This window comes from Acanthaster planci, linkage group LG16 (genome assembly GCF_054643075.1).
Source record: "Acanthaster planci isolate LZ-2023a linkage group LG16, COTS_SCS, whole genome shotgun sequence".
NCBI classification, from domain to species: Eukaryota; Metazoa; Echinodermata; class Asteroidea; order Valvatida; family Acanthasteridae; genus Acanthaster; species Acanthaster planci.
Genome location: NC_141792.1, coordinates 12,006,290 through 12,023,080, shown reverse-complemented (window position 1 = coordinate 12,023,080; position 16,791 = coordinate 12,006,290). Strand labels below are relative to the sequence as shown.

General features: G+C 42.0%; 2 protein-coding genes across 2 annotated transcripts; both read right to left on the bottom strand.

Annotated features, from left to right (window-relative positions):
* Positions 1-4,906: 4,906 nt before the first annotated feature.
* On the bottom strand, positions 4,907-8,472 carry LOC110979097 (trypsin-3-like). Its single transcript, XM_022234630.2, has 5 exons — positions 8,327-8,472; positions 7,645-7,795; positions 6,768-7,024; positions 6,061-6,200; positions 4,907-5,609 (listed from the first exon to the last, which is right to left on the bottom strand). The coding sequence occupies exons 1-5, from the start codon at positions 8,367-8,369 to the stop codon at positions 5,424-5,426; spliced, it is 777 nt and encodes a 258-aa protein (XP_022090322.2). The 5' UTR covers positions 8,370-8,472; the 3' UTR covers positions 4,907-5,423.
* Positions 8,473-10,721: 2,249 nt separating this feature from the next.
* On the bottom strand, positions 10,722-15,095 carry LOC110979017 (trypsin-2-like). The gene is made up of 5 exons (XM_022234459.2): positions 14,924-15,095; positions 14,214-14,370; positions 13,342-13,598; positions 11,795-11,934; positions 10,722-11,353 (listed from the first exon to the last, which is right to left on the bottom strand). The coding sequence occupies exons 1-5, from the start codon at positions 14,979-14,981 to the stop codon at positions 11,162-11,164; spliced, it is 804 nt and encodes a 267-aa protein (XP_022090151.1). The 5' UTR covers positions 14,982-15,095; the 3' UTR covers positions 10,722-11,161.
* Positions 15,096-16,791: the final 1,696 nt, after the last annotated feature.

Below are 16,791 nucleotides of genomic sequence, written 5' to 3'. Positions count from 1 at the left end.
AAGCTAAGAGCTTGAAGTATTTAATAACTTCAACGCGTAAAAAGGCTGTCACACATGTACGTATTTCACAACATTTGTGGTACAAACATCAAAGCCTGTATCACTCGGTAAGATCCAAATTCCATGTGAACATAGACTACAAGCACAGATGAACAAAGAAAACCTCTCCGAAAGATACAAAACTGGGCCATTATCTCGAGTGTTTACGCCAAATGACGGACTTGTTTTGAAGAACATGGGAAACAACACCCGTTTCCCAAGCTAACTCAGGTTTTTAACTGAAATCTTTATTGTAATTCTTATCTGTAAAAAAAATACACGAAAAAACTGTGACCTGCTTGGAAGGTATTACTTTCTTAATCCAGGTTACAACATATTTTTAGCGGCTCTTGCAGCAGTCTAAGAACACAATCGTTTCTCTCACACAAACACCTAAACTAGAGCAGCCAAGCTGTCTTGGTACGCTGCTCTACGTTTATATATGAAAATCAAGTCATTTGACCAACATGCAAAACTTTGCATTTTCTCTGTCTTGTTTTCTCTTGTCTTCAGTGACATATTAAAGGAACCTATTTTTTGTGACGAAATTTCCACCAGGTTCTGTCCTCCCACTATCCCAAACTTTATGGCAATGTGAAACGTTTCCAGTATCTAAACTTTTGTTTTAATAAGAGGTAAATTGGCCGACGCAAATGCAAACACAGAAGTGATACTGCACAATCCTTGAGCTCGATTTTCAAGATGAATTGAGACACACCATGGGGAGTTTGGGGTTAAAACTTGAAGGATTGCGCTTTTTTACTCTATTTCAGTCAACCACCATCACTGTCCAAACTTACCTACCCTAATAACCCCCACCCCACTTTGAAATCCCAACCTTCCCTACCTAATTCTCACCCATACTAACAAATCCCTAACCACCCTAATGAATCTCCACCCGCCCATCAAAACTCCACCCCACACTAACAAATTTCTACCTTATTCTATCTATTTCCCGCTCCATTCCACCAAATCGCCATTCCCACTCAATCATTCCAAAACATACCAACAAATTCCCACTCCACCCAGCCTCAACCCAGTCCAGCACCCATCCCAGCTCAACCCCACCAAATCCAGCCCTGTTGGGCTGGACACGAATGACATTGATACTTTAATTTTAGAGGCCAGAAAGTCTGCCAATACCACGCACAGTGTGTACGTGTACATGTTCATGTATAAACAATCAAAAATTTAACCCGCTCACCCCCAAAAGCCCCACCGTCCCACTGACAAATTCCCATCTGACTTTATATGATTTCATATCTATTATATTCGACTAAATGTCTATTACAAATCCCATCCCTGACCATCCCACCAAATGATCTCCTGCCCAGCCACACCCCATCCACTACTTCCTACGCTAACCCACCCAACCCCACAACACCAGATCCCTACCCAAGGGTTTGGCTGTGCCCGGATAGTAATGGTTTAATACTTGTTTAATTCAATCTATAGTGCCGAAAATCCAATCTGGCTGAAACCACCCATCGTTTGTGGACAAGGGCACCACCGCAAGCCACGGACCGCGGCCCCACGGGCTGATCAGAGCACTCTTCCGCACCGGAAATGGCGAATGCTGGCACTGAAATATGATTTAAAAGAAGGCAAAACTGCAATTCGCTTTTTCTTTTGAGGGCGTTCTTATGTTTTGTTGTTTGTTTTGGGCGGCAAGGCTGAAGAAAAATCATTACGTTTGTTTATAATTACTTTCGGGAGCAGAACACGTAATCTAACGTTCGGCCATGGAAGCCACCATCCAGTGACAGTAGTCGTTTACCACAGACACATGTAATACTCCTAGCTGCAATGCTCCTAAGCCTCAATGTTTGCATGCTTCCATTTGCAGCATGCTTCAATCGACTTATCAAGGCTCAATATATGTGGTAAACAATTCATGTTTATACAGTTTTCATGTATATCCACTTGAACTTAATGCAAGTATCAGTGATATTTCTCCATATGCATATGATTACATCAGCTTTATGAAATTAGGCTAGACAAAGAAGGTAGAGATTAAAACATATTTACCACAGAATTTTCTAAGCATAACCAGCCAAACGGTTCCTATGGCATGGTTTGTATCTGCACCAACTTACTCAGTACTGCCAGCAGGCCAGCCAAAGGAATGAAGAACTTCATGGTGAATGTTGCCGTTGAGCCTACTAGTCACCGCTTCGAGACACAAACGCAAAGTGCCCACACTGCAAAAACTCTAGTGTTAAAAATAACACCGATGATGTAGAATTTTTTTATTCACTGGTGTTTATTTTGGTAAGGACCAGGAAAAGCATTGAAAGAATTTTACTCCAGTTGAGGTGATATTTTTTATGCAAGATAGGAACTTTAGTAAAGAAGCTAATCAAAAAAGCAGGTGGTGAATTTCGTGAACACAGGTAGGGATCTTTGAGGGTCCCATTAACACAAACTTAAGGATCGACTTAATACCCGTCATTATTCACAATCCTGCCTTTAATATAAATTGGAAGGAAACAAAACGGGCAAATGGGGCATAGCATTTGGAGCGTTTGGGGACATGGGTTATAAATTTAGAAAAAACCAAAATGTAAGTGCCATAAATTTATGGTGTTTAAAATCTTTCAGACTTGACCACTTTTGCGTGTTTCGCAACATTTGTGGTACAAACATCAAAGCCTTTATCACTCGATTAGATCCAAATTCCATGTGAACCTTGGCAGCGAGCACAGGTGAAAAAAGAAATACCATTCAAAAAATATAAAACTGAGCCATTATCTCGAGTGTTTACGCAAAGTGAAGGACTTGTTTTGAAGAGCATGGGAAACAACATATTTTTAGGAGCTAGTCCAGCATTTTAACTGAAATCTTTAATTTTAATTCTTATCTTAAAAACACACAAAACACGGTGACCCACTTAGAACTTATTACCGTATTCATCTAGGTTACAACGTAGGCCTATTTGTCAGCGGCTTTTCCAGAAGACCAGAACACAATCGTATCTTAATCTAACACAAACATCTAAGTAGTAACAATGCACAATCCCTGAACTCGATTTTCAAGACCAATTGACACACACACACACTCCATGGGGAGTTGGGTCTGCAAATTCCGCATTTTTCTCTATTTCAGTCAACCACCATCACTGTCCAAACTTACCCACCCTAACAACTCCAAACCCACCCTACCAAATCCCCACCCAGACTTTCAAATCCGAACCCATTCTAACCAATTCTCACCCAGCCCCCAACCACCCTATTAGATCTCCACCCGCCCATCAAATCTCCACCCAACACTTACAAATTCCTACCTTATCCTATCTTTTTCTGATTCCATTCCATCAAATCTCCATTCAACTACCCAAAAACATACCTACAAATCCCAACTACGCCCAGTTTCAACCAATTCCAACGCCCAAATTTACGCAAAAATGTTAGGCTGGACGCTAGTTGGAATAGATACTTTAATTTTAGAGGGCACAAGACCCACAAAAAAGTCCTGTATGCAGAACACGTATACAGTATGTTCATGTAAATACCATCGAAGGTTTTTTTAACAACTCATCCCAAAAATGCCAGCCCAAAACAAATTTCCATCTGACCTTCCACAAAATGTCCGTCACATCCAACTAAATCCCATCCAGGTTTCAATTGATTTTCAATTTTAGTAGTGTAACCAATGAAATTTTAAATTAGCCACCAAAAGCAAACTCACCCCTTCAAAAATGAACGTTCTCAAGTTAAGTCTGTCAGCAGCCATTTCTCAAATGACATCAATCAAGCTCTTGGGACAATTTTGCAATTTTTCTATACTTTGCCCTGGGATGGCAGCCCTTGAATCTAGGGAGTAAATTCTGGGCCATTCTAACACAATTATACTATTTCTTAGGCCACACAATCTCCTCCTTTTAAAACAAACGGTAGAGGTGCGTTTTGAGCGACTCGTCCTGGCGGAGAATTTCCCTTGAAATGGGCAGTGCATTCTTCGTTACGCTCCAGTGGCTACTTAGTGCACTACGCACATACCAGTGACAATATACACATACACTGTCAGCAGAGGTATTCATAGGCAGACACGCCATAGACGCACACACATTACTCATCCATTCCAGTCCCTCACCGAGTTAAGAGTAAAAATTTACCTCGAAGTAAAATGCCTTTTCAACAATGTTGTACTCTGCATTCGTGGCGAAAAAAAGCTTCACTGAGCGGTGAAGTTAAACAGCACTCTAATGGGCACGATAAGTATTCTCATTCATTCCCCGAAAACCATTTGAAGCTCGTTCTCTACTCAAAAGCAGTCAGTTGGCTGTTCACCCAATCCAACCCATGGATCCCAGTGGTGTATTCAGTATTGGGTTGGTGGTTAGCAAATCAACTCTGTAGAAGAACACCCTGTCACTCGCTAACCGTTTCAAAAATGCTGGCGCTTTCAATTTCGTAAAAATCGTTTCCTTTACAAATGAAAACCAAATGGCAAAGCTTCTCTGGGAGTAACTCGTCTTCCCAGGTACGGTACTTCGCCTTCAGGCTCGTGGGACTGATCTCCTTGGAAGGGATTTCTTACAAGACATTCTGAGATGACTCCTGGAAAAAATTAGAACATCTAAGGGGCTTGAATCCGCTTCGAGAACAAGCACCCTCTCACTGGTTGACAAGAGCCATATAGTAGGGAGTGTTCAGTTTCTGGTAAATTGCGCCCTCTGGTGGTCAAGCTTGGGGCTCATATAGTAACGGTGAAGAGCTTACCAGAGCCTCGAAAGGCTACACCAATATTGCCTCTGATTTTCCCCAGGGCATGAAATTGCGTATCTGAATAGTGTCTGTCCATGTCTGCGATGATGATGAGAATTTGGGACTCTGTGAGAAAGGATAGTCTTGTAATGACTGCGGTATCAATTAATGAAGACAATTTCAGTATTTTAATGTACTGTCTGATCGTTAAATTTATTCAAATTAAATCTTTAACTTAAAATTCAATTCAAGGCTGGGTTCTGGTCCGTAAGATTCAATTATGTGAAGTCATGCTAGCAACAGCTCAAGTAAGATACTTTGAAGGCAGGAGAGAGACCTCAGCTGAAGTTTTTGCGTATAATAATCGGAAGAAAAATCAGAGAAGTCCTGTAATTCAGCTTTTAATTGTTTATATAAATTTGAGACGCCCCTTTCCCAAACTCGAAGTAGACAAAGAGGAAAACAGCTGGCTTTTAACTGTGTAAGGTTTGCTTGTTTAATGCATGTTTCATTCGCTAGATTACAAAATGCCTCGGCGAGTACGATAATTCATTTTGATATTTTGCTTAATCTCAGTTCAGTTAGATAAAATTGGTTGTCGAATGCTGAGAGGTCGTGTATCCAATACCTCTTCCATTCAGTGCCGTGTCCATCCCTAGGCCACCGGCGGATTCCTTTCTAACACTGGACGTCACCTCCGGAAGTCTGAGACAGCCAGTCACAGTAGTTGGCGATGATGGTGTAGACACCGGGGTGGTTTTGAATACTGCAGCTCCAACCCCAGCTGGCAACGCCCTCCAGGGTGGTGCCGGGGTTGTGGGTGCCATCACCGTAGCCGCTGACAATAGGGTCACCGGTGTCAGACTAGCATGCGGGAAAGGGGGAAATCAAACCGTTTATAAAGCTATGTTCAAAGCCTTACCAACAATAATCCAAGCGTCAAAGACCAAGATTTTTAAGGAAAAGATGGCGGCCCCCTGCCAGAATTTGACGGACACATAGTTGAGTCCAAAATTGAGAATGTCAACCAGAAGTCTTGCCTGACATAAGTAGATCTACACTGACATGTATCAGCAATGGGAGGAAATACATAGGGCTGCCTTCGTCAGATTTTATATCATAAATTTTGAGTAAGATAACGGATATAACAAGCTCTTCAGGGAGAGATTGCACCACGGTACACCCCAAAACAGGGCGTAACATTCTTAGACCCGCCTCCCTGCTCCTCAGTGCAAGGCCTGCGGCTACCATAAATGTAGGCCGTGATATCACTGTACCGTCCCTTGTATTAACGGAAAAATAATGACTTACGTACATAGCAGATATTTTTGTCAGGATTGTAGGCGCAAAACATGTTGTCTGTGAGAGATGAGGATCCATGGGCCTTTCTGCAGTCATCCATAAACTGTACTTTAACATCTGCTTCCCTCAGAGTACCTGGCGCTCCTACATTATCTAAATGATTAAATGAAATAAGCATTCAAACTTTATTACAAGCAAGCTGATCCATGCACATCCATACAAATCCATGGATTGGAATCCCCTACCCAGCCAAAGTAACCAATCAGCCAAACTAGTACAGAACCAATCACCGAGCCACTATTAAAGATGACCCGCAACCAGCCACATTGCCATCGCCTTTGATTGGTTGGTTGGTTCAGATTGACTTCTGGACTAATGACAGTAATGTTTTATTGACCGGAAGTCTTAAAGAAGTCTAATTCACAAATTTGAGAGAGGTAACACTAAATGGTTGGCGGGGAAAAAGTCTAACCACCGGGAATGAAGCTGCAAAAATTTATTGAAATTAAATGGAACGAACCAAGGGTATAACGTCAGTGAGAGTATTTTGGAATAGAAGGTTCTGTCATCAGCAACGTATCTGACATCACAGTGTTCGATCTTGTTCAATTCGCGTAGGCAGAGGTTGAAAGATCAACTTCCTGCATGCGTATTAATTTTTCGCTTCATTTTAAGCCTGCGTTTCACAATACCAAACTCGCTCATTAAAGGTAGACTTACAATCGAGTGCTCCCCAACCGCTCACGAGTAGATTCGTCCCCGGAGAAGGCCGTGAGTTACTGATGCTAATGGTTGCAATTTTGGGGCTGCTGAGGTCGGCATCCTCACCGAGTCTGATCAAGGCAATGTCGTTATCGTTGGTGTAGCTGTTGTATTTTGGATGGGGATACCAATCACTCCAGATGTACTGCTGACCGGGCAAACCATGGTATGACGTATGGTGGTATCCCAAACCTATGATGATAACGTTACCTAACCTTGTTTACCAACGAAAAGCAACAGGGAAATTGTAAGATAGAAACCGGGAGAACAAAATATCAGATGGGTTTGGGGCAGCTGCTTGGCGTTTTCTTTGCGACGGAACCATTTAGATCAGCGACATGAAGTTGATACATATGGTTCCATTTTGTCGCTCAAACAGTGGGTTTTATGTAGGGTTTCACAATTTGATCGGAAAATGTCTCATTTGGTGATGCTTTTATGAAAAAAAATGTAAGCCCTATTATATGGCAATTCAGCTAGGTGCTTGTAAAGGATGGTGGACCCAAAAATTTATCTAAACGTTGAACCAGTCGCAAAAATCCCTACGGCTGGCTTTGCCGTACAATGGCCTAACGAGCACTCAGGCAGGTGGATGCAGAGGATTAACTAACCATGTCCTAATCCCTGAAAGAGCTTATCGAAGTACATGTAATACGTTTCTGTCGTAGTCACAAATACCATTTTGCTGGTACAATGTTTGAACGGCATCTCTTCCTTCGCGAAGACATATCAAACGTCTTGCTACAGAAAGGCCGACGGAAATTCGACCGAATGATTTAACATGAGATATCTAGACATGAGCCTGGGGATAAACGGACTAAAGCGTCATACTTACGCGCATTTAGCGGCTGAAACGACCCATCGTTTGTGGACAAGGGCCCCACTGCAAGCCACGGACCCGCGGCCCCACGGGCTGATCAGAGCCGCCTGATAGGGTCGGCTGTTTGGCACGGACTCTTCCCCACCGTATATGGCATAAGCTGGCACTGAAATATGATTTAAAATTAGGCAAAACTGCGATAAACTTTTTTTGAGAATTTGTTTTGGTTTTCTTGTGCTTGATTTGGTGGGAATGCTAGAGAAACATTTATTAATTTTTTTATGGTTACCTTCTGTAGCTGAAATACTCGTAAGACGTAAGCTAACGTTTGGCTATGGAAGCCACTATCTATTGACTTTAGCCATTTACCATAGACACCTTTAATATTAGCTGTAGCCAGTTAATCCGAACAGGATCAAAGTAAGTCTCAATTTTTGTATGCTTCCATTTTCAGCGTGTTTTGATTGACTCATCCACGCTCAATGTGCGGGTACACAATTCATGTTTATACAGTTTTCATTTATATCCACTTGAACTTAATGCAAGTATCGGTAGTATTTCTCCATATGCATATGATTACATCAGCTTTATGAAATTAGGCTAGACAGAGAAGGTAGAGATTAAAACATATATCTACCACCGAAGCATAACCGGCCAAACAGTTCCTATGGAATGGTTTGTATCTGCACCAACTTACTCAGTACTGCCAGCAGGCAAGCCAGAGGGATGAAGAACTTCATGGTGAATGTTGCCGTTGATAGTGCTTGTCTCTGCTGCGAGACAGAGCTGGGCCTTTTGGGGTTCTTATAGCGTGCATGGCAGTACGCACAATACGTGGCAGTTGACGTAAGTGTCGATAACCAGTCGAGTGGGGATTGGTCTGAAAAAAGACAACTTTAATTCCAGCTCTTGTTTAGCTTTATGGTGAGGGAAGCAAGAAAACGAACTCAACAATAAGATGTTATCGAAACAAACCGCTTTTCGTCAACTTTGCACACCATCTCCGTGAAAAAAAGTTCGCTGATATGGGACAGATCCTGGCTGCATTGTGCCGCTTTAAGGTGATATTTCTGATGCAAGACAGGAACTCAAGTTAAAGCAAATATTTTAATCAAATGTTAATGTATTCTAAATAGCAAGTGGTAAATTTCGTGAACACACGTAGGGCTCTTTGAGGGTCCCATCAACACAAAATTAAGGATCGACCTGACACTCGTCATAATCTACAATCCTGACGTTCAAGTAGCTTAATTGGAACGATTCAAAGGACAAACGGGGCTAGCTGGACATAACATTCGGAACGTTTAGGGACATGGGTTATGTATTTAGATATAATCAAAACGTAAGTGCCAGAAATATATCATAAATTCATGGCGTTAAAAACTTTCACAAAGACCTACTTCTGTGTATTTTGCAATATTTCCGGTAAAAACATCAAAGCCTTATCAATCGGTAAGATCCAAACTCCATGTGAACTTAAGGGAGCGAGCACAGGTGAACAAAAAATTACCAATACAGAAAATAAAAAACTGAGCCATTATCTCAAGTGTTTACGGCAAATGAATGACTTGTTTTCTAGAGCATGGGAAACAACACTTTTTCCCCAGCTAACTCAGCTTTTTAATTTAATTGTTAGTCTTATCTGAAAAAAAACCCCACAAAACACTGTGAACCATTTAGAAGTTGTTACCGTATTAATCCAGAATACAACGTGTTTGTAAGGGACTCTTACAGAAGACCAAAAACACATTGTATCTTTTTCTTTCATAAACATCTGAACTAGAACAGCCAAGCTGCCTTGGATTGATTCTCTACCTTTATAAGTGCGAAACAAGTCATTTGACCAAACTTGCGAATCTTTAATTTTTCTCTGTCTCCATAGTGACGCTGTATAGGGACCCATTCTTGATTAAATTGTGACGTTTCTTTTCCTCCTACCCTCCAAATCTTTAAGGCAATTATCAATCGTTTTGAATTTCTAAATATTTATACCAATCCAAGATACATGCGGAACATGCAAATGCAAACATAGTATAGCGACAATGCGTAATCCTTCAGCTCTAATTTCAAGACAAATTGGCACATACCCTGAGTAGCTGTGTTTAAGGGATTGCACGACATTTCTTTATATTTCAGTCAATCCCTACCACTGTCCAAACTCAACCGCCCTAACAAATCCCCACCCATCCAACGGCTCTCCACCCCACTGACATATTCCTATCTCATTCTACCTATTTCCATTCCATTCCACCAAATCCCCATTTCATTCCACCAAATCCTACTCTTCCCAACGAATACCAACAACTCCCCACTCCTCCCAGCCACAATACCTCTGCTCACCCCACCCCACTAAATCCACACCCCAAAACTGGCTTGGTCCGAATGAGATTGGATATACTTTCATGGGCTTAAATCTTCATGGGTTAGCGGTATATATCACTCGCCCTAAAGTTTGACGTGGAGGTGATGGACTGTTGAATCATACCGGCAGCGCGTTATTGATAAGCCAAAAAAATCAAAGCAAAATGTGAAGAATTTTTCAGCTTTCCAACGACTAAAATGTTTGCAATATCACTAAAGAAGGAAAACAAATCTTAAAAGCGTACTTGCCTTTTTGGTGTAAGATTCTGCATGAAGTTGATACACATTTTCTGATGTACGTCTTTATTATGAACATCGTCTCCCCTATATATTGCATATGGTGTGCCCCCCTACTTTCAAATTCCATAGTCAGACAAGTAGTTCCCCCAACCTCTCCGTATCCCCCCCCAAATTTACAGCACAGATTTACTCCACTGATGATACTTTAATTTTAATAAACAGGATACCTACAAGAAAGTCTGCCTACAGAACATGTACAATATATACGAGAGCTGAATGAGCTGCAACTCTTATACATCTGTGGCCAACTCAATTGCAAAAAATGACATGCATAAAAACCGAACATAAGTCGAACTTACTCAACCAAGTCATTACTTTTTAAAATTACCCCTTTGCTCCGAGTTAAAAATCTGAAACGCCGTCGTGCCGCCCAGAAACTTTATAATTTTAACTGACTGAAATATCAATGATGAATCGGGACAACTTCAGTCTTTAGTCTGTTTTTTTGCTTTCTGCTTGTTTTATTCATTAGAATCAAAACTAAAGCAACAATAAAGGTTTGTCTAATTGAGGCAATTTGAAGATCGTCAACTTGAAAAAAGGTCCTCTAATGAAGCTTTTTGGAATTGTTTCATTAGTTTGAAGCACCGTTTAATATCGGTTGTTTTTTAAGAAACCAGACGTATGCAAAAGTAGGCAAACAGTGAGGTATTAAGTTAAGCGTGTAAAGTATACTTCTTTAGTGTACGTTTTATGTATTTGTTTCATAATTGCCTTGACGATAGCTCATTTCCATGTCTTATTTCAACTCTGACAATTTTATTTGCTAACGACGGTAGTCGATTGCCGAGAGAACCCAAACCAGTGTTTCCCTTAAATCTCAGTCTTATCAATCGGGGGCATGCATAAAACCTCGGCTGCTGGCGGGTCCCTAACTAGAACACTTGACGGCATCGCCAGAAGTCTCTGCGATCCAGTCACAGTAGTTGCCGACGGTAGTGAAAACACCCGGATATTTAGCATGAGCGCAGCCGTAACCCCAGCTGACAATGCCCTCCAGAGTGGTGCCGGGGTCGTGGGTGCCATCTCCGTAGCCGCTGACAATTGGGCCACCTTCGTCACCCTAGTGTGAGAAAAGGGGAAACCAAGCCGTCGGAAACCGTGATTAAAGTTCAGTCAACAGTGACCCATCAGCCTGATCAATGAAGCAAGTTTGTGACAGCGTACCACTCAAACACGACTAGAATGAAGTCTACAATATCGAGTATCAGCTTGGAAAGGAGAGACAAAAGGTTGCCTATTTTATATTGACATTTTATATTGACAGTGAGGACGGTTTGAAAAATTTTAAGGAAACAAGGAACATCTCTAACTCGGCAACATTCCTCTAAAAATCAACACGTCTGAACGAGAAAATGTAAAGCTACATCTGAGAAAAGGGATTGTCCACAGGGGGTTAGCCCGAGCTCTCAACATTTTAGAATCCCCAACGAACCAATTTAGGCCTTTGCATGGCATCACTCGTCCCTCTGCCACCCTCTGCACCAGCGGAAAAATGACTTACCTGGCAGAAGTCTTTTCCAGACGCAGCTGCGCAAAACATGTTGTCTGTAATCGATGGGGATCCGTACGCCTTTCTGCAAGCCAGCATGGAGGTTGCGTTAACCATCACTTCCATCAGAACTCTTGAACTTGACCCTCCACCTCGGTAAATCGAATGAAAGAAATACCTCAACTTTGTTACAGTGCAATCAATCAATGCACATCCATAAGCACTCTTTACAAAGAGTGAGAATATTATGGATTGACAATCACCTACCAAACTTGTGTCACTGACCAGCCAAATAACTTCAGAACCAACGAAACGAGCCAAACAATCAAAATGCCCAACCAGCCGTATTGCCGTGCTGTTTGGTTCAGTGGCGTAAATTTGTGCCGAAAATTGGGGATGGGGAAATCGGGAATGTTTGTAAGGGACTTGCCCAGCCACGGGAATTTGAAAAGCGGGAGTTGTGCTGACGCCATATGAAAATAGATGGGGGTGATGTTCATGGTACAGAATACTGGGGGGGGGGATTTCTTTTCTTATCCATGCCATAAATTCAATGTATTGAAATTAAATGGTACAAACCAAAGAGACACCCACAGCTTTCGCCATGTTGCAATCTTATCAAATGAAGTTTATGGGGGATTAATGGTAGTGATCCAGTCCAGTACTTCAAAGAGTCAAAAGCGCTTGAGAATGCGGCTGACGTCACGCCAGCTCGAACGTGCTCATTGCGTCGGAGTCAGCCAGGGTTAATTCGAGTGACGACTAGGTGGCTATAGTTCGACTAACACAGCCTGAACGATGGTATGGTGTTATAAAGCTGACAGGCAAACGTCGCATGTGTGAGTTTGAATGTCATATTTGTGAGTGGTCAGGGCCAATTTCATGGATCATTAGCATGATTTTTTCCCTTGCTAAAAACAGGATCACCAATAAAAATGTTCAAATGCTTGTGACTGGTGTTCAACTGATGTTCGTTTATCATTTTTCCCTGAGCAAGACAAACTATGCTAAGCAAAGTTCTGTGTTTAGCAGCTTCATGAAATTGGCCCTGACCACTCACAAACACGACGTTTGAACTCACAAACATGACGTTCGAACTCACACACTCGACGTTTGCCTGTCCGCTTAAGAACTCCATGCGATAGATGGTTCGGACTATGAAGTCGACCATTTGGGACCAGGCCGCGGGGCATGTCGCACCGCTGGTTATCAACAACCCATTTTATTTTACCGTTATGGAGAGAACCATTCACATGAAAATAATTGTATAAGATTTCAGTGACCATGTAAACTGTAAGAATCGCAGCCAAAGTGCCATGTAAGTAACGATGAGATTTTTAAAAGTTGGTCAACTAGGGTCATAGAGTAACGCGCCTGTGCATTGTTGGAAGCATTGACCACTGGTCAAACTATAGATCACGCCCGAATGTGAACTACAAAGGAAATCACTTAACGGTTTATGGCTGCCCCAATAGGGTAAACCTTGCACGTGCTTATCTGATGATCTCGAATGACCCAAGCATGCGCTGTAACTCGCTGATTATTAAAAGCAAACTTACTTGATGTTGTTCCCCATCCACTCACGAGCAGGTTCGTTCCTTTAGCAGGCCGTTTGTTGGTAATGTCAATGGCTTCGATCTTACCGTTGCCAATGTCGGCGTCTTTGCTCAGTTCGATCAAGGAGATGTCGTTATCAAGAGTGCCGCCACTGTAGCCACGATGACGATGCCATTTACCCTTGATTATCTGCTGGCCAGCTGCACTGTGGTTGTACTTATCGTGGAGGCCCAAACCTACGAAGACATATCTGCCCGACCTGTTTACCAGCGGAAAGCAATAGGCAAATGGTAAAAACAATATAAAGTGGTTTTTGGACAGCCTCTTGACGTCTGCCTTGTATTACAGGGCCAGTTCAAACATGGTACATCATGCCATTATGTCACTCAAATATTGCATTCTGCAGGATACACACCTTGCTCATCGAATGACGCACTAATGGATTGAAGTTGGGTGATGATTGTTTACGCTCAAAAACACAGGCCCCCTGAAACATGCCAGTCGGACGTGCGCGTGGCAGTTTTGGCACCAAAATGGTCTCTGAAGTGACCTTGTAGCAAACGCAAAATTTACAACTTACTTTACCTTGCTCCACCTTACAATTGTCTGTCGTGTAATTCAGGTAGATGTAAAGGCGTTCATTAACAAACCATGCCTCATCCCTAGAATAGCTTAATCATGACATATTCCATTCTCCTGGTGCACTTTTCGTGGACGTATTTACTTTCGCAAAAACGGATCAAGCATCTTCCTATAAAGACGACTATAGGTGTGACGCAGAAGGGTATTTAAGTGTTCTCTTTTTGCGAAAGTGATCGAATGACGACAGATTGCACTCGAAATCCAGGGGGGTTGACTGGTGTGTGGTACTAACTTGCAGTGGCCGGCTGATACGACCCATCGTTTGTGGACAAGGGTACCACCGCAAAACTGCCAGCTGGCACTTCTGGAACCATAGAGGGCCACCTGGTAGGGTCGGCTGTTTGGTGTGGACTCGTGCCCGCCGATTATTACTCGGCTAAGAGTCGGTGCTGAAATGAGTTCAGACAGAAGTCATCATACTACGCATGTTCAAGTGTTTGTTCTAAGTTCTTCATATGTTTTGCTGTGTTTTTTTGGGGGGGTGTAATATGAATCATTGTTTTAATTCCTAATCGTTACTTTACCAAGGCTGCACATTCTTCACACGTAATCTGACTTTCGCCAGCCAATGGAGCAGCCACTTACCACAGATGCCTGTAATACTCCTAGCCTTAGCCAGTTAATTGAGAAAGGGCCCAAAATAAGCCTCAAGTTTTACCTTTTAGCATACTTCGATCTATTGACTTATCAACGCCCCACAAAATGTATAGCCCTATATAAAGGTTTCACTTACAACAACCAGCACGTAATGCAACTATCAGTAATATGCATTCAGCTAAGAACGGCTTCATGAAACCAGGTTACTGAAGTGATAGCCATAATAGTATAGCTGCAACGGTGTTTTCGAAGTATGCCTATAGGTTCTAACTAGGCCTAAAACTAGCCTCGTGGTTCTTATTGTGGGGATTTCGCTATACATGAAGACAATCTGCATCAACTTACTCATTACTGCCAGCAAGCTAGCCAGAGGCATGAAGAACTTCATGGTGAATGTTGCCATTGATACTACTAGTCGCTGCGAACCCGAAGTACCGAGCTAGGTGATTTATGCGCTTTTTTAACATAGCTGGCGCCGAGCGCACAATGCGCGGTAGTTGACGTGAGCTTCGATAACCAGTCGAGCGCAGGTTGCTCAGAACTGGTAGACTGGTTTTTTCCAGATCCTGATCTTTATCAAGAACAAGCAAAAGAACTCGACGACAAAAAATACATGGAAACTAGTTTCGTCTAATGCTTTATTTTGCAGACTACCCACTGAAAGGATATTTTGTGAATATGGGATAAATCCTGGCTGCACTGTGCAGCTTGGAGGTGATATTATTGAATGTATGTGTATTCTGAACAGCAAGTGGGGGATTTCAGGAACGCATGCAGGGCCCGCCGAGGATCCCATAAACACATATCACTGATCGACTTACGTGATACCCGTCATAATCTATAAAATGGCTTGAACAGAATGATTTTGAGGGAAAGTGTGACATTGCAAATATGACATTGTTGACGTTTGAGAAATTAGGTTATGTATTAGGTGAAACCAAAAGGGAACAGCCTTAAAAGACCATAATAATAATGATAACAATACAAATTCAAGGTATAGAAAACCTTCACACAAACCTACTTTTACTCGTTTTACAAAATTCCCGAGAACATCAAAGCTTTTATCACTCTGTAAGATCCAAATTCCATGTGAACCTCGGCAGCAAGCACAAATGAGCAAGGAAATAGCATATAAAAGTGAGCCATTATCTCGAGTGACGGACTTGTTTTGAAGAGCATGGGAAACAACACATTTTCCCCGAGCTAACTCAGCGTTTCAACTTAAATCGTAATTATATTCTTATCTGAAAGTCCGAATAACAATACAAAACACCGCGGCTCTTATCGCAGACTGAGAACGTCACAATCGTATCTGTCTCTAACACAAGCATCTTAACTAAAACAGCTAATCTGTCTTGGTGCATATTCGAATCAAGTCATTTTAGCATTCGAATCTTCGTATTTTTTATGCCTCAAGTGACACATTATAGGGGCCTATTTTAAGATCAAATTGCGACCAGCTTGTTTCCTCCTTCTCTTTAATACTTTAAGGCAATGTGAAACGTATCGAATAATTTAAACACCTGTTCCAATCCGAGATAAATGTGGAACATGCAAATGCAAACACAATAAAGAGAACTTGCAATCCTTCAAGAGGAACTGATACACACCACGTGGATTTGGGGTTGAAACTTAAAGATTGGGCATTTTCTGTATTTCAGACGACCACTATCACTGTCCAAACTCAACTTACCTAACAAATCCCAACCCACCTTAACAAATATCACTCACACTGAAACAATCACCAGCCAACCTCACAAATCCGAACTCATCCGAAAAAACATCGCCATACTACTGTGGTTACGTAAGCGCCCTGATGGAGCGAGAGCTAATTAATTATGCAGCCCGTAGGACACATTCTACCTTGCGCGGACAGAGCCTCAACATCCCATTTGAAGCAAGATATGGGACGGAGAGAAACCCCCCGGCCTTTGTGTTGGTCATTGTTTGATCGGAATCTCAGGAATTCTTTACAGACTTCTAGGGGGATGTGTTAGGTAACAATAGTCTAGAGTGTGTATAGGGATTGGACAGGTAAGGGAGGGGGTACCCCTCTGTCCCATATCTTGCCTGGTATACAACATCCACTACAACAAATAGTCTCTCAGAGTTCACATTTCATATTACTTCAGTTTAGGTTGTACTTCTTTATTAATCCTCGAGTGTAAATTTCTAATTTATAAACACTGTTTCGTTGATAATCAGTGCTGATT